This window comes from Podarcis gaigeae (genome assembly GCF_964106915.1).
Source record: "Podarcis gaigeae genome assembly, chromosome: 12".
NCBI lineage: Eukaryota > Metazoa > Chordata > Lepidosauria > Squamata > Lacertidae > Podarcis > Podarcis gaigeae.
In genome coordinates, this window is record NC_139688.1 from 20,215,389 (window position 1) to 20,242,086 (window position 26,698).

Here is a 26,698-nt window from a genome sequence, read left to right on the forward strand (position 1 = left end):
ATATCATAGAATTAAAAAATAGCTGCAAAGCTACAGATCCAAAGTTTGGCGTAGCCTCCCAAACAAACAAACAAACAAACAAACAAACACACAAACACCAAATTAACCAAATAAAGTCTAAGAGGAAATACACATTACACACTTTATTCAGAAGACCTAGGTGAGTTCTATTAATCACACATGACAATGACATCATTCCTAACTGCAGGATATTTTTTTAGTAACTCTTAAAATTGACTGAAGTGTACCTGAGTTGGGGAAAACCCCATTTAATGTTCTGGGCTCAAGTACCATCAGCAGCATGTGGATTATTATGGAGAACCTATTTCTTCTGCTCTTGAAAGTGACTTTCATGACTGAACTCTTATTGGACGGAGCTTGTGAAAGCTCGTGATGCAGCAACCTTGAGTATGAAGTATGGTCTCTGTGAGGATTGGAGAATGCCTGGGAACTCCAGTTACATAGCCTTGAGTACCATGGAAGAAGGAGAGGGTGGAAATGAAACTAATGACACCCCCTTGGGGCACTTCTTCATTGCAGCTAAGCTCCTGTCCTGGGATTCTGCACTCATTAATCCCTAGATCATATTCTGAAAAGTCAATGGTCCATTACAATTAGGACTGTGCTCCAAAGAACCCAAAGAATTTCTGCGGAAAGGGAGCTTCTGCATTTTTTATATATATAATTAGATCCAGAAAAACTGAGGTGGATGATTGAAGAGGAATGATCTCACTCAAATAATTTTATTGGACAGATGCTTCCATTTCATTCTCATCTTTGGACAATAAAGCCATATTTAAGTGATTTACCATGTGTGCAAATAATCCCTTTTGGATTTGGCTTTTCTGCCAAGGCCTATTTCAATTAGTTGTAACTTATCAAGAGGAATGCAATAATAAACTCCATGGGACTCTTTGAGTAGGTGACATGCCAAGACTTTCATGTAGCATATGGCTGCCCCAACAGCCTAAAATCCTCATCATTCCAGGGTCAGAAATGGAGCACTAACTGAGTCCCTAAGATCCCGAAGTTCACAGGCTCTAACTTCACTGCAAAACGGGGGGGGGGGGGTAAACGTATTCACAGCCCATTTATGTACTTCTTTTGCTCCAGACAATTATTCAAAAAGAAACAGAGCAGTCAAATTTAAGGGTCTCAAATATTTTTGCTTCCAAAGCTCCAATATCACAGAAGCTTCTTATTCAGCAAGTTGCTCATTTAAGCAAGATATTTACCAATTTACCCCATGATACATGTACGTACTTAAAGTGTAGTATGACCTGATTTGTAAGCCAAAATTCAAGGGGGCAGATGCTCCTGAACACCAGCATCTTGCTTCTTCCCTCTCAAACTTCCCTTCTTGGACGGCCTCCAAATTCCCCCGACCCCAAACTCCCCTGTGTTCAAATAGCAGTTTGGAGATCTGACACAAGTCGTTTTAAATAGGGTAATTGTGGGAGGGGAAACAGAGCTATTTTCACCAAAATCTTTGCCAAAATCCCTATGCCGCTTTTTAAACTCTAGAAAGTGTATGTTTACTCATCTGAATGTTAGTCAGAAGTTTATAGTTTTAAATCCCTTGCTTTCTGAGCTCTCTTAATGTTCAATACAATTAGTTATGCTTGTAAACTTTTGAGAGAGAGAGAGAGAGGCTGTACTTGTTTACATATCAGAAAATGTCAACAGCAAAGCGTGCTTTTGCACAACTTCTGTTATAAACAGGAGGCAGCATTTTACCCACTTCAAAACCCATTAAAGAAATGAGTGACGGTGTTGCATCACAGTCATTTTAACCCCCCACCACAGTTGAACACATGAATCTGAATTATGCTAAGTCATCTCCTTGATCTACCTAGCCAGCTACGGTCTACAACACCAACCATAAGAAGTTCCTCAAAGTCTCAGACTAATTGCTACACAATTTTTGAAGAGTAGGTGCAGAAATGTATTAAGACACCTTATTATAGCCATCTGTACTAGTATAGCTGACATTGTGGCCTCCACAGTTGTTTTTACACAGGTCCAGGTTTGTCCAAAAAACAAACAAGGCTGGTATCATCTCTTTGAATCTACTAGAGTGTAGATATTCTAGCCTGCTGATGGCTGCACTGGGTCCCCTTCAAATAAATGTTCTGCCCCAGGTATAGTACCTCTGGATGCGAACGGGATCTGTTCCGGAGCCCCGTTCGCATCCTGAAGCAAACGCAACCCGAGACAGCGCATCGCAATTCGCCGCTTCCACGCATGATGTCATTTTGAGCATCTGCGCATGCACGAGCGGCGAAACCTGGGTCACCGTGGAGTGCAACCCAAAAATGCTTAACCTGAGGCTACTTCACCCCGAGGTATGACTGTACTCTGACCAGCACCAGGCAGCTGGACCTAGCCACACTTTTTAATTTCTCACAATTCTAGGTCTCTGAAGTGGAATCACTGTCACATTCTGGGAAACAGAAAAGGTGGCTACATTCAGCTACCAGGTCACTTCTCCAGAGCCCACTAGAAGCTGAAGCGATCTATCAAAGGATGCACCCCCCCAAAAAAAATATTGGAGGCAGCCCTGGGGTTGAGGGTGGGGGGTTAAAAATATTTTCAGGAAGCATGGTTTATCCTGGCAGATACCCTTGTGGGACTAGGCATGCAGGCAGTGCGCAGACAGGTAGCATAATAGAAAGGAGGTTGAATCTGTCTCAGGAAGCTTCTAAGTGCAAAAAACGAAACAGCCTGAAAAAACTGAAACAAACAAAACACAAACTTTGTTGCTCGAATCATGAGGAACTATGGCTTCTCTCTCACACATGCAACGGATGACGTAAATCTCACTTGTACCACTTTAGGCTGCAGATGTAAACTCATATAACACACTGTGTGTGTATACACTGCACGTACACACACACCACAAAGCACAGTGTCATATGAGCTTGCACCTGCAACCCAAAGAGGTTCAACTTAGATTTACGTCATTATCTCTTGAATGTGTGAGAACGAAGCTACAGTTCTTCGTGGTTTCAGCAGCAAAGTTTTTGTTTTGTCTGTCTGTTTCAGTCTTTTGAGGTTTCTCAGGCTAAACGACTAAACAACAGCAACAGGCTGTTTTATCTTTGCATTTAGGAGCTTCATGAGAGATATCTGACCTCCATTATATTATGCTAGCCTTGCTACACACACACACACCCTGCACCTAGAAAGCTACCATGGGAAAGACGAACTTAGAAAACTAGCACATCAAGGAAAAGTTTGTTTGTGAAAAGGAGCAATATACAGTACCATGTTCATGGGGTATCATGTATTTGAATAAACCCCGACATTAAAATTTCCCTGCACATGCAAATCTAGCGCATTGCTCAGTCCTCAGTATAATCTGTAACAAACTTAGGCAGCTTGGACACATCCAAGATGAAAAATGAAAATGGGCCTACACATAGGCTTTTCATTCATTTCTTAAAACGAATGCACTCTGCCAATTTCAGTCAAAGATACAAAAGGCACAATGCATGCCAGCTTTCTTGCTTAGGAGCCAAGCCTTTCTTATCACTAGAGAAGCTCTAGAATGTGAACGTTCTCTTCAACATTCAGCACTTAAAATGCCATTTCAAAGAATGCAATTTCAGTGTTGTAGCAAGGACTACAAAAATGAGCTCTGCAACTATATATAGAAGACTACCTTTTGAAACCTTCAAAATTTCTTGGTTTTGTAAATTACATAACAACCACCACCGAGCTTGCAACCGGAAAATCATCTCCATTCAGCCCACAAATTGAGGTCCTTTCCCTGCGCAACTCCTTACATTCCAGACGGTTAACGGAACTCTTTTTAGCTGTGCCTTTATTTGGAAACAAGTAAGAGCCATCTGTGCGCCTAGCTGTTTTCATAAATGAGTACTGGCCACATGCAAGCGGGCAATGGCTTGGCTAAATGAATGAAATCTTCAGTTGGTGCCAAGAGCACAGCCATGTGCTTCTGCTTCCCATAATACACAAAACGGACATGTTTTGCTTTAAATATAAGCGCATTATCCTCCAAGGTTGTAGAAAAGAGAGCAGAGAAAAACAAGTCTCTGCACTTATCATAAAAACGGCTTGATCTGGGAAATATGGCGGCTTGCCCATTGCAATGTTCCAAGCGGCCAAGAAGAAGAAAAATAATCATCCAGTGGTCAGGCTGAATTAAGAGTTTAATTGAGATACGGTTATTCAGCTGGCTGCCCTTGCTTACCCTCTGAAATCCCTCTCAATCAATGAATTCTTTTTTCCCCACCAAGGATTTTGGGGAGCACCCCGGGGACCTTTCCAGACCACCTCCACCCCATTTGTGTGGCAGTTACTTTGTTGTTGTGTGGGATGCTCATGTCCCGCCTCCTCATGCTAGCATGGGACCAAAGTGCTTTGCACAATTCAGATAGATTTAAAGGCAAAAATAACAGGAATACAATATGTTTTAAAACAATGTGTAAGCAACAGAAAATCAGCCTTAAGCCTTAGGGAACTCATTTCTTCATAAATACTTTTTATTCTTTGGAAAATAGGAAGCTGGCTTACTCTCAACACTGACTGGCTGCAGCTCTCCCAGGCTCTCCTAGCCCTTCCTGGAGATCCCAGAGATTGAACCTTCAGCACACAAAGCAGCAGCTCTATTACTGAGCTACGGTACTTCCTCTACATGTCTATGCCTGATGCTGGGGATATTTCTACAATCTCTTTGCAAAGTCAGGCTAAGCTACCCAAATGAAAGACAACGTGGAACAATCTGTCAGAGATGCAGTCCAGGAAAGGGAACAGGTAGTAAGATTGGTGCGGTGGACAAATCAGAAAAGGCTTGCAGAGCTAAGAAAGCAGATGGGAATAGGCAGAGGCAGCAAAGCAAGGAATGGAACTCATGAGAAGGGAGGCAAGGAATAAAACAGTTCCTTTCTGCAATTGTTTTGCAAATCTGACCCCTGCCTTTTTAAACTCCAGTTGGAAATCTAGATTGTAGAATTTTGGTGATGGGGTTGTGCGCATAAACAATTTCCTTAAAAAACTTTAAAATTTGTGATCCCCACACACAATTTTGATGTCTCCCTTGATGTGAACAGGAAGTTAGAAAACGGCTGTAGTCCAAAGAAGTTTAGCCAGGAACACAAAGCAACTCACCACTGAAAACCTTGGCGGCAAGGAAGGTCTTTAGCAGTGGGTTGCAATTTGCCCTCCAGCAAGCACTTTCATGATGGTGCCTCTTCCATCTCCCCACTCATCTGCACCATTTTACAAACAAACAAAACAAAGAAGGCAAACCTATTGCAGACTTAATGTGGATATTGACTAGCATGCTTTTAGACTCATGAATCCTGTGTACAAAAAATAAATAAATGCACTATTAAAAGCACCAATTTTTAAATGACATTTCATGCTTTATGCCTTGGTGGTCCTCTTACAAGCTAACATTTGACAAAGGCCAATCAAAACAAAATTTGTCTCAACAATGGATGTTTGAAGACTGTTCTTTATAACAGCAAATGCAGATGTCTGCACAGATGTTTTGTTCAACCAAATGCCATTCTGGCCAACTTTACTTCTGGGATGGTTTTCTTTGTGAGAGGTTCTCTGGGCAAGTTAGAGTACAGTACATACCCCACAAGTGTCACAGAAAAAAACAGGACATCCCTTTTTCCCCACCAGAGCAAGGTGGTCATTTTGGGCACTGTGATTTTGCATGATTTTGCACCAAAACCTCACCCTGGACAAAACACATCTTTGGGGCTCTGTGATTTTGCACAAGTCACATGACTTCCGTGGAAGCACAGCTGGGAAGACACAGAACCTAGTTTTGAGACTCAACATGTTGGAGGGTAAGAGAGTGTAAAATAAGCAGTAAATCATGTTTGGCTTGGGACTCAGGCCTTGCCTCTTCTCTGACAGACAATCTAACATCTGCTATGTCTCCTAGTCATGCAGAGACACTGATCAGTTGCTCCCAGCTAGATTTTAAATGGATAACAATAGCAGAAACCATTATTTTGTAAGTGTGACAAATGCTGTATTTGCTTAATTAATTAGAGGGAAATTTGAATTTTTGTGTCCATGTCTCAGTGCCCTCTACACACACAGCAGTTAAAACTTTAACTACTTGGAATGTTAAAACTAAACACAACCTTTGGATCTCAAGTCTAAAGAAACATTTTGGATTGCTTTAAAAATTTGTAAGGCTTACCTCTCCAAACCACAACGTCACTTTTTTCCTACTTTCTTGTTTAACTGCAGAGACTACTGAAGCAACTTAATCTGTGTTTATAATGTGTCTTAAATTACTCACTCTGAAGAAGAAAATGGGACAGTCAGATGCTCAGATTCCTTCCAATCTCAGAGCCAATGACTGCTTCAGTTTGCTTCAAAAGGTAATTTACGCCACATGTAAAATAAGCTTTCTGAGTATCAGTCAGCATTCAGTTTTGTTCTCTTTTGAATCTCCAACAGAAGCCAACCTTTCCTTTTTAATATTCTGTTGGAAGCTGTCCAGAGTGGCTGGGGAAACCCAGCCAGATGGGCGGGGTATAAATAAATTATTATTATTATTATTATTATTATTATTATTATTATTAAACTCAAGCTTGAGTTTCCTCTCAAATAAGAGAGAATCACAACAACATTTCATACTGCCAAGAGCTGGAAGTGCAAATGATCAATCACAGTGGAAAAGGTGACTTGCCAGACACAGATCCACCAGCCATGACATGTATGTGGCAATTCTCTCTTTTTTAACATTCCAGGCAGGTGGCAAAACCCAGGGTGTTTACTGAGACCCTAGTACAATAGCCTGCTTTACATGGCTGGAGGACAGAGTTCAGCTGGGCTGGTGAGAAGCAGAGCAGCCCTGCTCCAGCATTTATAAAAGGAAAGCTCCTCATGAACATTCCTATCAATATAATATGATGAATATTATATGAAATGTTCCTTAACAGATCAGCTTTTTACCCCCCCCCCCCTATATATCCTACCCTCCCAAAAAAGGGTGCACACAAGCTGAGCTAGCAGGAAGATAAATCAGATACACTTTTGCTAAAGGTAATAAAACACTGCAAAATTCTCAAGATTTATAGAGTGGTGATCTTCCCATCTCAGTTGGGTTGAAGATCGAAAAACAGGAAGTTTTCTTTCCCTGTTGATAACACCATTATGTATTTTGTTTGTCTGCCTGACAATACAGCACTACATCCTCCTACACTGCAAGATGGTTCATTAATTACAGAACGATGCGAACAGGGCAAGTTGCGTTGCTTCTTGCCCACTTCTGCTGTAATACTCAACTGTGCAAAATCTCATGAAACTGATGCTGCAGATGCTACAAACCAGCCCACAACCTGCCAGCTGCTGCAACTAGCTGCCACTGGACCCAAATACACTCTTGATTGACTTCATGAGTGAACTGGAAGGATAGTCAGTTAATGCCTTATTATTTGAAGTACTGACAGCCTAGATGGGTAGAGATGTATCATTGGATTTCATGCACTTACTACCACTGTACACAAGTTATGTGTGACCCAGCTGTTTGATCTTAGCCATTTGCACTCGTCACCCAATTTCTATCTCCCCACTTCCAAAAGGAATCAAGAAAAATGAGAAACACAGTGGTCACATGCATATTTATACATACAAAAGTCTAGTGCCCATTTTTCTTTGTGCAATTATCAGGCACATTCGTTCCTGAGACTGGTTGCTACACTCCGTGTAGGCTGTCACTATGTGGACAAACATCTAACCCAACCTTGAGCTTCCCGGCAACATTAAGATACAACAATAATCATGTTTGACTGTGTAATGCTTTTCCTTGTTCACAACTTCTCTAGTCCCTCAGCATTTAAAATGTTCTATAAGTATCTGGTAACAGTCTGCTGGTACTATAACAATTCCAGAATCTGTTAAATGGCAAACACATTTTTCCCTTCTCGTTGATATGGGCAGATCCTCCAATAAATGTACAATGCAGATTTAATCTAAGATCATCAATCTTTCACTACTCTGCACCTGATCTTTCCATCTGGGTCACTTGCACAAATTTAACATCAGCAGCTGAAATAAGAGCTCTATATAATGTGCCTCTTAATCCCCCTGCTGGAAGTCAGGATACTTAGCATGCTAATAGGACTAGTGTAACCCCCTCCTCCAAGCACTTTGCTTATCTACTCCTGTTTCACCCTCTTCCACGTTTTCCGGGTTATATCAACAGCAGCATTCTCAAGACTAGTCCTTGGAAGCCTTGGCCTTTTTTTCAATACTTTGCAGCCTTAAGCTTCTCTCCATCAATTGTTTTGGCATATCCAGGCTGCTCCTCACGTACTCAAAAGCCAGGAGCCAGCACAACTGCAGCGTCTATATAAAGTCTGTGACATGTTATTCTGTGAAGTTCAATATCACAAGCCGTTTTAGTAACACCGTGAATAAGTTTTGCGTTTCCATCTGGAATCAAAAGATACAAACTGAATAATTCATGCGGCAGCCATATGATTTATATTTTCAGAAAACAGCATTAATCCACTGACTGCTCTACTTTCTCAAACAGAAAATACTATGGAATAATCTGCATTGTGTTATTTTATGCTCCATCGTGGAGGACATCATAGGAGATCTCCCCAACATAGCAAACACTATTGTACAGACCTGGAAACACTTAAGTTCCACACTTTTAAGAAAGCAGACTGTTTGAAGCTATAGTATGATCCACAAATGCAGCCTAGCATTTGCTGTATCTTCCACCAAACTTCTCTATAATGAATATACAACACATATAAAATGCTTTTTCTTTACCCACCTAGCTGAATCCCAAATGTTGATGTCTTCCAACCCTCATCATCCCTGGCCATCAGCCATGCGGGTTAAGGCCAGTCAGAGTAGAACTGCAACAGCTGGAGGGTCACAGGTTCCACACCCCTTGGCCTTACAGGTTGTGAAACCACCAGCTCTCATTTGTAGCTGGTGAGACACAAAACGTTTACAGCAAAATAAAATAAAAAATCTGCAGGCTTGCTGCCTGAATCACTCTTGGTTATGGCACAGCTTCCGATGAGCAGTCTCCAAATCTCCAGTAGGAATTGTGATTAGTGGCACCCAGAGCAGCTGATTCATAGCCAAGGTTTGTATCAACATCTTTGCATCCTGGCCATGAACAGGTAAAGGTTTTTCATTTTGTGGGGCCCTTATCTTTTGTTGAATGCATACTGTTCTATTTGGAATGGTTTTATTTCACAGTTGTGATAATTAATTGCTGTTATAATTTTATATTGTGATGCACTGTATATTATATTACATTTGTATTGTTTTAATCCTCCCTTGGACCTTATGGTAAAGGATGTGTAAGAAATCTCGTAAATAAAGAATATTTACACCAAGATTCTATCCTCTTCATTTTAGTCTCAAGCTGCATGACTATTTAACAGAGTAAATACAACATTCAAGTAGGAAAGTGAGCCCTGCAAACTTTTATTTCAGTAAAGATTTAAGATTGATAATTCTCCATGTTCTATTTTAATTTTTTCTAATATAAAGCTGGGTTGCATTCTTATTTGCTCACAGCAAATTTCAGTTGGAATACATTCTCCTCATTGAAGTTATGAATGAAAACAAAATCTCTCCATCTAACAGCTTTCAAGTACAGCCATGCAATTGTTTTATTTCTTGAAATAGTGTTTTTAAGAAAGTGCTTACCTACTACTTCTGTTAGAGGAAGAAATTATGCCTTTCGGTCTGACAAGAGGGTGGAATCTTTCTCAGGAAGGAAATGTAGAAGCTTAAAGAAAGGTTTCTTCATCAGCAGCAATGCTTCTGGAAGATGAGCAGTCAGAGAGGTCCTACTACACTGGTACACTCCCAAAGCTGCATCTCATCAATAATTATAATTAACATCAACTATTAGCAGTTTGTACATATAAAGTTGGCAAATGAGGCAAACAACAATGGAAATCAAATGGAAGAAATGGTCACATTCCTTAATTCTTCCCATTTACTTGGATGGCAAATTCAATCAGCAAAACGGGATAGCAAATAGCAAAACCAGTAGATTAGAAAGATCATGCTATGCAGGATCTTAAATGTGTTGACTTCTTTTAAAGCTTTGGTCCTCCTTATGACTATGGGAATAACTGCTACACACAAGTTTTCCATGTTTGCAGTCCAAAGTTCTTCACAATCAAGCTGTTTCAATAGTAAAAGGAATTTTGTTGTGCTTTAATGGCCATGCATCCTGCTTAAGGCAGGGGGAGCCAATGAAATGCCCTTTGGAAGCTGGCTGGATCTGATGGGAGTTGGACTCCAGCAACATTGAGAAGGCACTACATGGGTAGCCCCCCACTCCCACCCATCCCAGTTTAGGATACAATTTACGGAACACATTCTCTAACGCCTATTCTCTATGTAGTCATTCCTCACAGTAGAGTCCCTTCTGGTATTACTCCTATGCACATAAACACAAGGCAGTGCTGAGGTGGTTAATTGCAGGGGGTGGGGCTCGTGCTTGACAAATTGCTTTTATTTTTTCCATGTTTTATGAAGGCAGATTAAATAACTGCCATTTCCTGCTTTGAATAACTCTTTCGCAGGAGGAAAGATTTCATAACTGCTCTCCGCTACCTAAAATGGGCCATCCACACCTTTAAGTCCTGGGAGCACAACACTAACTTAAAGCATTTGGCCTATCGGCACCTATATCTTGAATAAGAGCGCTGGGTTGTGTTTTGGGAGACCCAGGAAGGCAGTGATGCACAGATAAAGGGGTTTAAATCACGTGCAGCCAAATGGTGCTTCCCAGCTCTGTTGTTAGCCCACAATTCCCATCATCCTTGACCTTTAGGCCATGCTGGTGGGGGCTAAAGAGAGTCCAGTATCACCTGGAAGGCCACAGGCTCCACATTGCTGCATTAAGGGTCTTTGGGCTCTTATCTGGGACCTTTCACCAGCTGAAATCTAATGGCGAAGTTACCCAGGACAAGGGTCCTTTCAGCAATGGAACCAAGACCCTGAACTCCACTCTCAGAGAAATGTTTGTGCTGTCCCTTCTCTGCCAGCATTTTGCCCACTGTTGGTTTTTTTGTAAGTGGTTAGTTTACGGATTGTGTTATTTCTTTTATATTGATTGCATGTGCATTTGCGTTTTGACTTTTAGCCATTTTACCGAGCCTTTGTTGGGGTGGGTGGTGGCGCAGGGATATAAATGTTTCAGTTAAGTAAAAAATAAACGAGCTAAGCAGCAGCACTTTAGCTTTAAGACCAAGACAAAAGGAGGACACATGTTTAAACAGTAGGAGATTAAATCAGGAGTAGGCAACTTGATGCCTTCCAAGTGCAATTCCGCTGTATCTCCCATCATCCCTGATCGCTGGCCATGCTGGCTGGGGTTGATAGGAGGCGAAGTCCAACAACACCTGGGAGGACACTCAGTTGGCTATGCTTGCTTGGCACTGGTCAACTTGAGAACCATGGGGCTAAAGAAGAGGGCACAGGTGTTCTCAAAGGTGTCTGGATTTTTGTGAAGTTTCTCCTCTTGCAAATTAAGTATGGGACTGGAACACAGGATCTCTACAATAGACCAACCAAGATTCTTTGTCATCTCTTCCTCAGTTTTCCCACCTTTTCAATATTGTTTCTGTTCAAGAATGCTCTTTTCTAACTTACAAGGATATAGACAGGCTTTTCAATTAAAAAAGGAGAAGAAGCTGTATGGGTGACTGCTTTCATTTCCCACACAGGTAATTTTAAAGGCTGACCTTAATTTGTGAAGAATGACAAATTGCATGCAATGAATAATACTTAGCATTAGTATGGCACAGTTTAAAGTGTTTTCGGATACAACAAAAGGTGGGCAAAGTGGCAAGAGCCCCACTGAAGAGGAGATGGTTGTCTAAGGCAATCTGGTGACCTTGTGGCTGAAGTAACCTTTGAACTGAGGACTTCCTGGGTCACAGTTTGTTCTTAGCATATGCCAAGAAATACAGCATTTAAGTCAAGGATGGGTGAGATATGGCCCTCCAGAAGTTGTTGGGACCACAGCTCCCATCAGGCCCAGTAAGACTGGCCAATGGCCAGGACTCTCAACTCTTATCAGCTCTAGCAACATTGGGAGGGCCAAAGGCTGTCCACTCCTGAGAAGTGAATACACACACACACACACACACACACACACACACACACTAGCCAAAAGGGGCACTTATGCTAGCTTTGTAGAACAATGGTTAGGAAACCATGAAATCATCTAGCCCAACCCTCTCAAAATATTTGTATTTGGCTAGCAAGCTACATTTTATTTGGGATATTATTCCATAGAAAAATCAATAGGACTTGCTGTCCAAAGTTATTACTCATCTTCCCCACCTCCTCCTCTTTCCCAAAAGATGATTACTGGTTTTGTGAAAACCAGTGCTAGTGCAACCCAGTTGTCAATTCTAGAACAACACACACACACACACACAGAGAGAGAGAGAGAGAGAGAGAGAGAGTTCAGCACAGTCAGAGCCTGAGACGTGGCCTAGCATCAAACTAGCTGGCAGTGGGTTAGCGAGGAACATATTTCAGTTTTAACGAAGTATTTCATACTTTTCAATAAAGAGCATATAAAATTTCCATTGTTCAGACTGTGTTATCTATGGTGTTTGCAATCTGCTGTAACACAGAGATATTAAAGGTCAACACATTCTTTTTAATTGTCACACACTTCACGCAAAGAAGGCATTAAGTGTCAAACTTTCCATCCATTGTGAGAATTAAATCACCCCATAGGCAAAAGAAGAAAAGAGAGATGCAAAATGCCTCAAATGACTGACATGCACAGGCTCTGGGGGAAAGAAATCCTCAGTCACAATTCAACCTGACAAAGCAGTCAAACATTTGCAAGCAACTGGCTTCGAAAACTTTTGGCGTCAAGCACTGAAGGAAGAGAGAAGTTACTTACTTCAAAATCCTGTGCGTTTGGGTTTGTATATTTTAAATCCTAGCCTGGGTATTAAAAAGCAAAACAAAAACCCTTGCAGAAAGAAAATTCACAAAAGAAAAATATATATGCCCTAGTAAAACGTCTTTTTATCCAACAGTAAAAACTAGGCTTCATTTCAGAAGTGGCTCCTCGGCTGAGCTACAATTTCTCTCCGAAACAACATACATTCAGGTACTAAGAAAACAGAGTGACACATCACACAAGTCAGTAGCATGCAGGCTTCACAGGCACAACTGTGGCCAAGATGATTCAGAGCCAGATGAATTTAGAACAGGGCTTTCCAGTGGCATATGTGCACCAAGCAGAGAACATGTGCAAAAGCTATATTCCAAGGAATGAAAGGCTGGACGAAAATGTTATTGGCAAAAACCTCTCTTTAAATGTCCTCAGACACCTGAAATCCTCAACAGAGCAATCCTGCAGTTCAGCATTTCCATCCATCATTGGGATTCTTACACAGACAACTACAGGCTCTCAAACTTAAGAGGACTAAGCCAAATGCAGTGTGGTAACTTCACACAGGACCAACCTTTTATGGGCTGAACAGTGGAGCTTTGATACCAGCTAATCGACCATAAATAGCTCTTGAAATGCAGAAGGATGATATCAGCTGTTACAACAGGCCTGGCCTGCAGCTACTTCTAAGTCCTTCCCCACTGTCAGAAAGTTTCAGTCCTAGCTTTCATTTCCAGTTTTCAGCACCTCCCCCCCAAAAAACACCTCCAAAAAAATATGTAAAAGGGAAAAGAAAGAAAGAAATCAAGTCATTCAGAAAAGAAAAGCCTGGGAAGGACGGGATGAAAGGAAAGAAGATACTTCCAAGCAAAGAAAAAAGATGTACTGTATGCATTGTTTTACCAAGTAAATTGTCCATTGCCACTGCCTGAGCCACAATACAGGCTGTACTTGCCACACTTAAAAAATTAAAAGATCTCTTCTAAAAGGTACAGGTGGGGTTTTTTATTTTAAAAAAGTCACTAGGCTTTCTTAATTACTAAGTGGATGTTATTGGAAGGTGAGAAACAGAACAATAAACAACAATGAACTTGGATTTTTATGGGGGGAAACAGTCTAAACATGATCCTGTGCTGCAAAGATTATAGCAAACTATTCAAAAATAAGGAAGATACTAGCATTAAAGCTTTTCATGTGATCAGTGGAACCCAAAACTCCATGGGATTTTATCACACATAAAGCTCTCTGGGCAGGAAGTTCTTACCTCAGTGTTGGGTAACTCTTCATAAGTGTATTAGAACCACACAGGATGTTTCTCAAGTTTCTAACTTCTTTCACATATACCCTTGGAAAAATAAAGCTCCGGTATCTTTAGTCACCACAGGAAGGTGAAGTGCATTATGCATGGAACTGGGATTCAGTGTATTTATTTAAAATAAATTCATTTATTTATTTAAAATATTTTTTTAGCATACCAATACATATCTATAAAGCCAATTAAAGTTCTAAATCCAGGTTGAGAAATTTGGGGCCTTTCAGAAGTTTTTGGACTACAATTCCCAGAATCCTCACAACTGGATCTGTTGACTACAGCTGATAAGAGTTGGATCCCAACAGCATCTGGATAGCAGGAGTTGAAGTCCTAGCAAGATGTGCGGAGCCACAGGTTGCCCATCCCTGTTTTAAAGCAGCTTAGGAATAGCCGGGTCTAGGGGTGCTATGTGTCTAGGGAAAGATCAACAGGCACAGGGGCATTTGCCCACTGATTTTTGGGCTGGCAATTAGCCGAGGGCATAGAAGAGTGAAGCTCTGTATTACTTGCAGAGGGGAATATAAAGGGGCAGGGAAGCCTGGAGCTCTTCGAAGCTTCAAGATTGTATCCCCTTCCAATCTTATGCTATTAGACAGTTACAATGAATGTCTTCATTACAGACATCAAATGACAATAGAGTGAATTCTTGTAAGGTCCAGATGCATCATCTGGCAATGTTATCAAGAGGCTTCATCTCTGTTCTCTTTCTACAACAGAATGCCACAGAGAGCAATATCTAAGTATGCATTTTCTGACACAGCACCCCCACTACCATCTGGTTTGTGCTTCCTCCATCTGACTTAACAGCTTTAATGACACGGGCCAAATGCAACGATCCCTTTGGATAGGAGGTCACATTAACTCTACAAACTAAGCAGCAACGAGCAGGCTCTTGGACTGAAACCAAGGAATGAACGGCAGGAGAGCAGTAGCAACAATTCACATGTGTGTGGGGTTTTTTTTTTTAAGGCAGCCGTTATCTGTATACATTGAATACTACATACTAGGAATGGATGAAAATCTTGTTTCTAAAATATTGCTTAGAAAAAGCAGAGCACGGCTTCGAGTAATGAGGTCCCACTTCAATTAAGCCTGTGTTTTCACAGTACAGGGGACTTATTTACAGCTAATGGGCACCTTCAAATTCTGCCTAAATGGCAGGGGCGAGTAAGAGATTATACAAATGCTGGAGCTGCCCTCTTGCATTTGGTACATATGCTTAGGATGCCGGGATGCCCTTATAACTGCATTGTTTCCAAAAGCACAGTTGTTAGGACAAGTATTGAAAGGGGTGGATGGGCTGGACAACACTTTGTGGGCAATAGAAAAAGGCACCAAAGCGTCCACTTCTAATTGTGGCTACAAAGGGAGAACCAGAGGTGAACTCTAAGTGCACTCTCAGTTCAGTTCATGCCTTTGGAATTTGATGTTTTACCAAGTCCATGTCCTGCACCTGACATTACACAACGTAAAGCTGACAGCCAACCTATGTCCTCTTGTCTAACTGGCCTTGTGAGCCAAATGGGGAGCACTGGCAGGCCCAATTAAGCCCATGAGCCAGAGGTTCACCACTGCTGATGTAAGATATATCTCCACTAAGTGCAAATACCTGCCTCACAGGGTTGCTGTGGGGATAAAATGGGAAGGGGGAGAACTATGTACACCACACATTGAGCTCCTTAGGAAGAAAGGTACGGTGCAAACATACAAAATAAACATTTTATGCTTATTTAATAGCAATCGCTCCTCTAAAGAATGGCAAGTTGAGGAGGCTGCTGAGAATTGTGCCAAAGAACACTGCCCCTCCCCCCAAAAAGGCTACAGTTCCCAGGGTTCCTTGTGGGCAGGGAGTAAAATAAGCATGTCCACTCAAAACAAAGTCTCTTGGAGCTGAATGGCTCTTACTTCCTGATTAGTATACTTAGGATTATAGGCTCAGGTTGCAATTCTATGCCCATTTACCTGGGAGCGACATCCATTGAACATAGTGCAAATTACTTCCGAGTAGAAATGCATAGATTTGTGCTACAAGTATGAAATAAGCATGGAAAACAAAATATATTGCTAACTTCTCTGCAATGCTCAGATGAAGGGCGGTATAAAAATTTGATAATAACAAGAATAATGACTATGCACATTAGAACTGAGCAGTGTGCTTAGGCTGAAAGCACCACATTAAAAAAAAGTCACTACTGATACAATCACACACACAACAAAATCCATTTGTCCAGAGGCAGAGTGCAGGTGTCACTTGTTAGATGAATGCAACATATCCATTTTAACGAAACAGCCTGTACCAGGACTACACATGGACTTATGCACAGCTTGTATTACTAACGTTCTGCAACCTATCTGCAATGTTTCAGCCAACCCAATTCCAGCGTATAAATTGCCTCCTTTTCTCTTGCTCCTGAAAGTGAGAAATTTACAAAGCACAAAAGAGATTTTGTTTCTTTCCCCTTATGGTAAAAATAGACAGCAAACGACACTGTAAAACAAAACAAAAGCCCAGAAGGCTGCACTTCACATACTGAAGCTTTTGGCACAGGGCTCCTCCCTTAATACTTGATACTTCTCAATATGAAGGGCACACAGCTCTCCGTGTAATGGCTTGCCATTAAATGAAAGACTGCCTCCTTCCCATCCCTAACAACTCCGGTGTTTATCACGCCTCCAGCTTCTGGCACCATCATAACAAATGTATCGCAAGCGTCCCTGAACCCATTCAAGGAGCTCAGATAAAATAACTTATTTTGCCCATAGTGTGCTCTCTGATCCAGAGGGAATTAGAGCCCATTGAAAAGTTCACATGACACAAGGCACACATCAAATAAGAACTCAAAAACAAGGAAGGGACTATGTTCCTTTAAACAATAGAATAATTTAAAACAGGCACCTAATATTTTATTCTTTCCCCTCTAGGAAATAAAAAACACTTACCAGGTTCCATTGTCAGAATCATGGTTCCAACGTCTCTTTCTCTGGACCAAGCCTCACTTATCCAGTGGATGTGTACAATTCAGGGACACAGCCTGGCTTTGTTTTGAGCTTATATCTTCTGGGCTCACCCACCCCTCCTCCCACTTGTGGGAAAAAGACATTGCCTGTACCCTGCCTGCCTAACCATCTCTATTGGCTCATTCACAAACAATTCTACTTAGCATATTCAAGTTTCCCTGAGAGCTTGAAATGACCCAGAGGGACATTTTTGGCTTCCCTAGTTTGTGACTCTGCTCCAGTAGAAGTTAAAGTTCAAGCTTTCATTGCTGGCAACTAGGCTATCTTTAAAGCCTGTTTCTTCCCAGTGGGCCAAATCCTTTCCTTAACACAAAGTGCCTGAGAAACTGAGCTCCTCCTCACTACAAAGAGGAAATAAAATTCATGTAGATACTCCTTAGTATGCACAGAGGACTGCCACTGTCTGTTTATACAACCCGTGGTTTAATATTAGGACCAGCCCACAGGAAGGGCTTTAAAATGGCACCTAAGGGCACTCACAAGATCTAATTTTGAGTTTGGGCTCAGATCCAGATCAGTTTTCAATGCTAGAACTCAGCCTTGGAACACATGAAGCTGTGTGGTTTACGGACCATTACGAATTGTTTGCATTTGTTTGTTTCTTGCTTTATTTTTGTACTATTAATAACATTTATATATCACCTTTTTCTTTATACACACGTCTCTCCATTTTATGCTCACAATAACCCTGTGAGGCAGGTTAGGCAGAGAGATAGTTAGTGGTCCCAGGTCACCCAGTGGGCTTCATGGCTGAGTGGCGATTTGAATCCTGGTCTCCCAGATCCAAGTCCAGTACTTTAACCAATAAACCACTCTGGTGCCTCCTGTTAGAATTCCACCCCTGCAGTGATGGAGGAAGGGGGTGCGGTGGGGGCGGACTGCCCTAGGTGTCATACCTGAGGGGGTGGTGACATTTGGCACGCTGCCCGCCCGTGACTCCCAAGCCTACCCAGAGCCATTGGGGAAAAGAGGGAGCTGTACCGCTTTGCCAGTGGCATCCCCCCCTTCATTTTGACAGCTGGGGGAGGCTTGGGAGTCATGGGTGTGCAGCGCACTGAATGTCCGCCATCGGCAGCTCGCTCCACCCCCGGCTGCAGGGTACGCGTGCTGCTCGGTACACCCAAGAGGCTATCCGGTGCCTGGGAGGGCACCCTGCGCATGCTGCCCCCCTCGGGAGCATGCCCCACCCCCCTCAGGAGTGCGCCCATCCTGGGCAGCGCGGTCATATGCTGCGCCACTGCCCCACGCACTCTCTCTCTTATTAATATTAATACTAATGTTATGCATTGCCGAGAGGCTTACTGCTTGAGGCCACTGATATAAATAGCATGCATGGTGCCAGGCTACAGCCAGGAAGACCCAGGTTAAAATTCCTGCTCATCTATGAAGTGTGTGAATGAACTTGGTCCAGCCACTCTCCCTCTCAGCCTAACATACTTGATGTGGTTGTTAAGCAGAGAAAACTAACAACCATATTCATGTCCATTGGCTTGAGTTCCTTGTAGGATAGATGGGATAAACATAGGAGTAAGAAAAGAATAAAAGGGAACTGTGCAGGCAGACGGGGTCTATACACAAGGTCCCAGGAGAAGAATTTGTAGGTGTGAGCAGGGGACGGAGGGGGACCTGTGGCCATCCAGATGTTACTGAATTCCAACTTCCATGAACCATACCCAATACAGCTAATGGTTAGTAATGATTAAAGCAGGAGTCCTGCAATGTCCGGAGAATTTGCAGGTTTCCTATTCCTGGGCAAGACTGTTTCACATTACCTCTTTTCCAGTGCCATGGAGATCTGAATTTTACCTGTGCTTTTAAAGCATTCTGATCCTTATTCACAAAGAGGAATGACCCACCCACTGGGGAGTGAAACAAGCAAGGTCACTAAAAGATGCTATACATATATTATTTATGTATTTCTTACCAACCACTCCGTAAGGTAGAGCTTTCCAAACTTTTCATGTTGGTGACACACTTTTTAGACATGCATCATTTCGCAACACAGTAATTCAGTTTTACCAGCAAACTGGAGGTTAAACTAATCCTGGGAGGAGGACAGGGAGTGTTCGCATGACACACTAATGTATCACGACACACAGTTTGGAAGGTTTTGTCGTAAGACATTGTATTCAGTATTATTAGACCCACATTGTGGCTAGGTTTTGAGGCTGAGACACTGTGGCTTGCCAAAGTTTATGGGAGATGAGATATGAAGTGTGGTCTTTCTGAATCATAGCTCAGTCTCTTGACCACTACACTGTACCAGATCTCCAGCAGAGATGACCCAGTAACTGTACTTATGGTCACACCTGAGGCTATTTCTATGGAAGAAAGAAAAGTATTTTTAAAAGCTCCAGTCAATTTTCCCTCACGTGATATCAAATGATTAGGAAGCATCCCACAGCTTCTTCATTAGGAAGCTTTTGTATAGAGTATTGGAAACTCTTGAATCTCAACACTAGCATTCCTACTGGATAATGAAGGTAGGAAAAGGAAATTCCTTATTATATGCTGAGATTCTACATTCATAATAAGTGAAATGAAAAATTTTGAGATGGTTTGCAACAGCTCACATGCAACTCAGATTTCTAATTCAAAGTAGAGTGTCTTACTAGCTCAAATAGTTAGCAGTTCATGCCTATTTTTGGAAGTTCTGTAGAGGGGGGAACAAAACACTGCCTTTATCTGTCCTGGTGACAAGACCAACTGCACATCATTCTAAATAGAGTGGAAGAGGGAGAGCTACTGCTCAACACATTTGCTATGATTACTTGCACAGGGAGCCAAGTCCTTCTTTGCCAGAAGTCACAAATGGAAGGCAGAAGAGTATTAGTTCCATCTGTCATAGTGAGTAGGATGTCCTTCTCACCAGCTCTCCTGCATAAGCTGATGATCTTTTCTAAATAAAAAAATTATGTATGAATCTATGTATGTATGTATCAAGTGGAGCTTCACTGAGTAACATAACCAAAACAAACCCCTCAAAACAGATCCCTACCCCATAGTGATTACCATTCAATGATACGGGAGACAACACGAGGGAAGTAAAGATAAGAGCCAGGCTATCAAGAGATGAATTTATAGAAGGTGGTCCAAGACTACTGGAAGCCAGAAAGTTAAGTAGCATTACTAAATTACAATACATTTGTCATGGATTTATTCAGTTGTTCTCTAGTTTAAAAGATGAAACAGCACAGTGGAGTCAGAAGGGACTATGAGGGTCATCTAGTCCAATCCAGCAATGCAGGAATCCTTTCCCCACATAGGGCCTGAACCCATGACCCTGAGATTAAGTGTCTCATGCTCTACCAATTGAGCTATCAAACTGAAGGTTGTCCAATTCTGGCATCCTAGCTTGCAAAACTATAATTTTGTAATTTCAGATGCTGTATACTGCTTTGTTGTTGTTTTTATGAAAACGTGGGCTATAAATATGTCAATAAATAAAAGATGCAACATGTTGCTTTAAGCTTTTGTGGCCGGGTGCTTAGGCCAGTAAACGCTGAACGAACATGGATTCTGTGCCGGGTGGGAGAGAATAGCAGAGCCTCTCTTTCACTTTTTACCACAATGTACAATACCTTCTGTGTTAGATCCCTGGTTGCCCAAGTGGGGGGCAAACTTTCCTAAGAGTTGCCGTAAAACAGGACTCGGGAACTTGTGACCCGTGAAGCTGAATGCAACCCACCAGCCTTATATGCTGGGGATCAGTAAAATTGGCACAGTGGTACAGCTCAGTGGCTGCTCAGCTTGGGATCTTCTTGGCAGCCACTCTGCCTGTTGAGGAAATCCTGTCCTCCAGCTGGTACTAGGGAATACAAACATTGGTCCCATCAAGGCAAAGACTCCAACCACTTTTAGCCTTGCTTATGACAAAGGATGCCTACAACTGGTATGAAATTATGGGAGTTGGCTCCTTTCTGTTGCTTCTCTGAGCTGCTCTTAAGCTAAACAGCAATAATAATTCCTCGGGCTCTCTGAAGCATTCTGGAATCCTGTTCAGCATTACTCTGAACAAGAATTTTATAATGCTTCAGAGAGCATGAAACCCCAGGTAAAAATATCAGAGGGAAACAATCTGTGTTAAAAATGCCAATGGGTTTCCTTTCCACCCACCCCTGTCCCAACAGTGGATGAATCGGAAACCACTGCTTTCTTTTTGCTGCTGCACAGAAGTGACTGACTCTTTTGTGTAAAGCCCCGAAAAGCTCCTGACAGGGATACTAACATGAAGCTGACAACTTAAGTGGTCTGCTAGCCAAATTCAGACAGTTGAATTAGGATCTCTTTTGACATTAGAGAGAGAGAGATAGAGAGATAGAGAGATAGAGAGATAGAGAGAGAGAGAGAGAGAGAGAGAGAGAGAGGAAGATTGCATAATTTCAGCTCACACCACGCTTTGCATAATCACAGAACCAACACTACGCAAAGCAGGGCAATAATTAATCCTTCCCTAGATTATAGTATTGTGTGGAGCTCTTGCATTCTCTCAGGTCTGGGCTGGGCTGTGTGCCTTTGCAAAGGCTGAGTGGCGATCACAGACTCGGCTGCTGAACAAGGTACATCAGGCTATACTCCAGAAGCAACAAAAAGCAAAAGGAGCTCCAGGGACATTTAAAAAGGTAGTTTATCACCCCGATGTGCACATGACTCTTCTGAGGACCAGGAACCCCACCCCCTACATTGCTACTACTACAACTACTGTTAACTTTGCTAATAAGAACGTGGGGTGTTGGGGGATGGGATTTATGGTAGTAATTAGTAATAGTAAATACTGCCTACAAGGACCCCGAGCTAATATATAATCATTAAAAAACAATATTACAGGTAAAAGCATCAATTAATAAACACACCAAATAAAAATAAAATGAAATAATTAATTAAAAAAGAGCCCAGAATTTAAATCTCATCAAAAGTCAACTTAAACTTGGTCTAGAACTGGTGTTATACGGACCATAAAATTTGTAACAGGCAATAGACTGGCTGGTGCATTTTGCATCCTAGTGGTTGTGCTGTGGGGGGGGGGGGGGAGGGGAGGAATGGCATAGATCCAGAGCATTTGGGAACTAAGATGTGAAGCATGAAGTGCATACGGACATGCCCATTTCCTACCCTCAAATGTTTAATGCCTGAGCATCAGACCACATGTGGCTGGATACTGCCTTTCTTTAGAATCTCTGCTCAAGGGTGCCATTGTGGAACAAAGCTTGTTGGTTTTTCCAAAATACGGTAGTTAAATATATAAGTATAACATCTAAATTTTAGTTTTCAGTTGATGTTTTCAAAAGAAATACTGGTAAAAACAATGCTTACCTTAATGGCTGTCCATGATTTCACAGCTAGACAGCCTTCTGAATCCCAATGCTCAACAGAGAACTTCAATCTGAAGGCACTTTTGTCTACATAAAAACAAAACAAAACAGGCATTATTTAAATGCGAAGCAGCACCCAATAAGATTGAAAGCCCCCCCCCCCGCCGCCGCCGCCACTGATGTCAGATGATTGACGGGTAGACATGGTTTTAGATAAATGACCTTACAGGCCTGCAGGATAGAGGTTCCACACCCCTGCTGCAACAGTTGCATCGGGCGAGAATTCATTTTCAAAAATGAAATTGATCTATCTATCTATCTATCTATCATTTATCTATCTCTGTACTCTTCTGTGTCCGCACAGATTTCAGCTGAACATAAAACAGGAAGAGATTTGGATTCCAGGGATTTGATTGAGGTCTTTGCTTCCAAGAAGGCTCAGAAAAGTTCATTTCATTAAACAGGGCAGTAGAGAGTTGACTCCTAAAAAAATTATCACTCCACCATTGTATATCAATGAACAGGTTTGTCACCAATTCACCATATGTCCTTCCTACCATGATATCAAACAATACGCTTTGAGAAGAATGTTCGGTTTTGCTCTGTTTATATAAGAGTATCACATATGGAGGGGACCCGTTTGTGACTGGTATTCTTGTACTTACAAGTGAAGTGTTGATATAAGATATTAAGTAATATTATTTGCTCAGGTTGCAATAAACATTAACCACACAGAATGTATTACGATACATTTTTCCACTATAGATTCCTGTAAAGAATTAAACAAACACTTACGCCTGACTTTCATACCTTTAAGGAGTTCCAAATGACTCTCTTATCCAGACTCCCACCCCTCAAAAGAACCACAGATGAGGCCCACACTTAGGTCTGGCCGCCTCCCTCATCCCTTGGATCATTTCTGCCTGCCAGCCAGCCTTGGGGCATTTTAGGGCATGTTCTATGGGGCAGGGTTGTCCCACAAGAGGTGACAGTGGCCCACAGCCATTTGGGAAGATGCGAGGGGTCTCTAGCAGAGGGGAGGGGAAGGGTCGCTACAGAGGCACTTGTTCCCTGGGTAGTGGTTAATCCTCATTCCCTTCTAGTGCAATGTGCAGGCAAAACCATGGGAGAACCAATAGAGCCCATTCCTTTCTTCCCAGTAGAAGAGGCTACAATCGGGAGAGAGGAGGACACAATTAAATTTAGTGACTGTCCTGATCAAGGTCCAAACAATTGTGCATGGTGTGAAGGAAGCTTGCACCTCTTCCTACAACTGACTCCACTCTCTTTTGACTCTAGCACCTGGATGGGTTTCCCCATAGGCCAGCAGGGTGGGAGTGGAGGGAGGCCCTCATCCAACCCATTATAGTATATAGCAGGAAATCTGCTGCCATTATACAAAAGGGGACAAGTAAAAATCCATTTATTCAAAGCAGTTTACTTTTCAGCAAAAAAAAAGGGCTTACAAATTATTATTCTTATTTTTAATTAAGGCAGTCCCTGCCCTTAGGATTGCAACCCAAAAGACATGACACAAAAGGAAAAGGGGAGGGGGAGGGAGGAGGCAAAAAGCAAACTCTGTAACCAGTTCGTGAAGTTGCACATCTTTTAATGGACAACTGGGACGGAAACAGTTCAGGTAGCCTGATGGAATAGCTACTGATAGAAAGGCAACTGTTGAACAACAAAGGCAGCTGGTTTCTCAGCAGAGCTGCCAGAATAACCCTGCTTCCCTTTTCTGCATATGACCAATGTGTTAACAGCTGTTGCCAGCTTACATCATCAAAGTGGAAATTAGGTAAGAAAATACTGAGGGGGACTATTGGCTACTGGGCAATGAGTGGAGAGTGAGACGATCCAACATTTCTGTGGTTTATTCGTACTCCAGTGAAAATTCTGTACAGTCAGAAAGATCCTCCAAAAGTAACTTGCAAGGTCGGACTTTCTGCCTTCCCAAACAACTGGTATAGTCGACCCACAAACCCAGGCTTGCTCTTGTGCAGGCAAGAAGGACCCTCGTTTAGTGGATCTCAGTTTAATTGCGGGTGGGGAGAGAGTAAAACATTGACATGTGGGTGGAAAACTTAACATGAAATTGCAGATTCCCAGAGAGGTCTGAAGCTGCTGTGCTCCTCCTCCGACCCTCCTGGTGGTAATTAATTAATTAATTAATTAATTAATTAATAATTTATTATTTATACCCTGTCCATCTGGTTAGGTTTCCCCAGCCATTCTGGGCGGCTTCCAACAAAAGATTAAAAATTCACACAACCCTAAGCTAAACCATCATCTGGCTTAGTGCATTCTCCAAACCTGGGTTCATGGTTTGTCTCACACCAGATAAACTTTAAGCTCCAACTAAAGTTCGCTCTTCATTTACAGTTTGTGGTTTGTCTAGAGCTAGACAAACTAAGATAACATGCTAGGCTAGTCGTGCAGAAGCTTTTGGCCCTCCATATGTTTTTGAACTACAACTCCCATCATCCCTATCCACTGACCATGCTTGCTGGAGCAGAAGGGAGTCGTAGTTCAGCAACATAGGGAGGGCCAAAGGTTCCCAACACCTATGCTAACCCAAGCCACTGGTTAGCTCATAGCAGCAGGGCAGAAGCAGGGCCATCTCCTTTCTGAGAACTTGGCTTAGCATTACATGCAAACTGAGCCAGAATTACTGAAGCACTTGGGAGAGACATATTCTGCATGCATTCTTCATCTCTGCGAGCAGACCTCATGGTTATAGCATCAAATCCAACATTTCTACATTAAAAACAACCACCATCCTGGCTTTGTGTTAACATTGATGGCAACCAGCCACAATGACTGTGTTCTACTTCTACAGCCAGAGGCATTATGCCTCAAAATACCAGATGATGGGAACCGCAGGAGAGGGGAGCTGCTGTTGTGCTCACGTCTCACTTGCAGGCTTCCCACTGACATCTGGTCGGCCACTGTGAGAAAGAAGATGCTGTCCTAGATGTGCCATTGCCTCACCATGTGTTCTTCTCTTGCCTAATGAAGAGTTCTGGAGAACTCAAAGACTTGCCACACTTCTGCTGGTTCTAATAAAGATGTTGCCCAACTGCAGATTTCCACATTTTCTATTATGGACCAACATGGGTATCTGCTTAGTACAAACAAACAATGTACATAATGCCATTACTAACATTTGTGCAATGCCTTAGTCTGCTACCTGTTTTTAGATGCAGCCTCAAATTCTTCTTAATGCTGCGGCTTTGTTGTGTATTTTAGTGTTATGTCGTTCACTGCCCTGGCCAGTAATTAGACTTTTGGATGGAGGGTGGTATGCAAAAGTTTTAAACAAGCCAAATATAAAACCAGTTAGTTCTTCATAGAATATCCACCAGTATCCATTACTTCACATAATGCTTCCTTTTCTTTTCTTTTAAGTTTGACTTCCTTTCCCTTTCATGATTCATTAAAGGGAGCCCTGCTGTATCAAATGTCCAACTAGTTCAACTTTGAGGCCAGCCCTACCATTGGACAAAAGTAGACATCTCAAGTAGCAGGTGCTGGGAGGCTGGGAGCCATTCCCATAGGCTAGCCTGATGCCGTCAGTGTTCAAGGCAGAGTCATCAGCCCGTCAGGACGTGTTATGTACATAGAAGAAGGGGGCGACCATTCTGTCCTTAGGCAGCGAAGTGTCTTTTGAGCTAGCCTTGCATTCCAGAGTGGCCAGCCAGTTGTCTCCAAGAAGCCCACAAGCATGATTTGAAGACAATAGCCCTCCAACATTGCTGCCCTGCTCAGCAACAGGTTTTCAGTGTATACTGATTTTGAACATGATCCACAGAGTTATCATGTTTAACAGCTACTGATACACTATCCTCCATTAACTTGTCCAATCCCCTTTTAAAGCTATCTCAGGTAGCGGTCATCCAACATCCAGTGGCAATGAATTCCATAGATTTTTTTCCAGTATAAAAACCCACTCCCAAGAAAAAGAACCAAGTGCTCTCTGATAGCACCTTACGGATACAGTGGTACCTTGGGTTACAGACGCTTCAGGTTACAGACTCCACTAACCCAGAAATAGTACCTTGAGTTAAGAACTTTGCTTCAGGATGAGAACAGAAATTGTGTGGCGGCAGTGTGGCAGCAGTGGGAGGCCCCATTAGCTAAAATGGT

At 42.2% G+C, this 26,698-nt stretch overlaps 1 protein-coding gene and 1 long non-coding RNA gene across 50 annotated transcripts in view; one reads left to right on the forward strand and one right to left on the reverse strand.

The window, feature by feature from the left end:
* SVIL (supervillin) overlaps nucleotides 1–26,698 on the reverse strand; it is a 141,926-nt gene that overhangs the window by 84,729 nt on the left and 30,499 nt on the right. For 26 of the 49 annotated variants that reach the window (XM_083704509.1, XM_083704537.1, XM_083704536.1 and 23 more), the window contains exon 2: nucleotides 22,554–22,639. Coding sequence is in view for 11 of the 49 variants with exons in the window: in XM_083704516.1 (XP_083560642.1) it covers nucleotides 17,163–17,184 (22 nt within the window). In the remaining 38 variants the exon portion in view is untranslated. Of the gene's footprint in view, nucleotides 1–9,678; nucleotides 9,802–12,913; nucleotides 13,456–17,162; nucleotides 17,661–22,553; nucleotides 22,640–26,698 lie in introns of those variants that run through there. The other 23 variants (XM_083704539.1, XM_083704533.1, XM_083704518.1 and 20 more) reach the window with 9 other exon arrangements.
* Nucleotides 9,024–12,971, forward strand: LOC310828146. The gene is made up of 3 exons (XR_014556722.1): nucleotides 9,024–9,106; nucleotides 9,547–10,125; nucleotides 10,183–12,971. It is a non-coding gene; the product is annotated as an uncharacterized lncRNA (long non-coding RNA).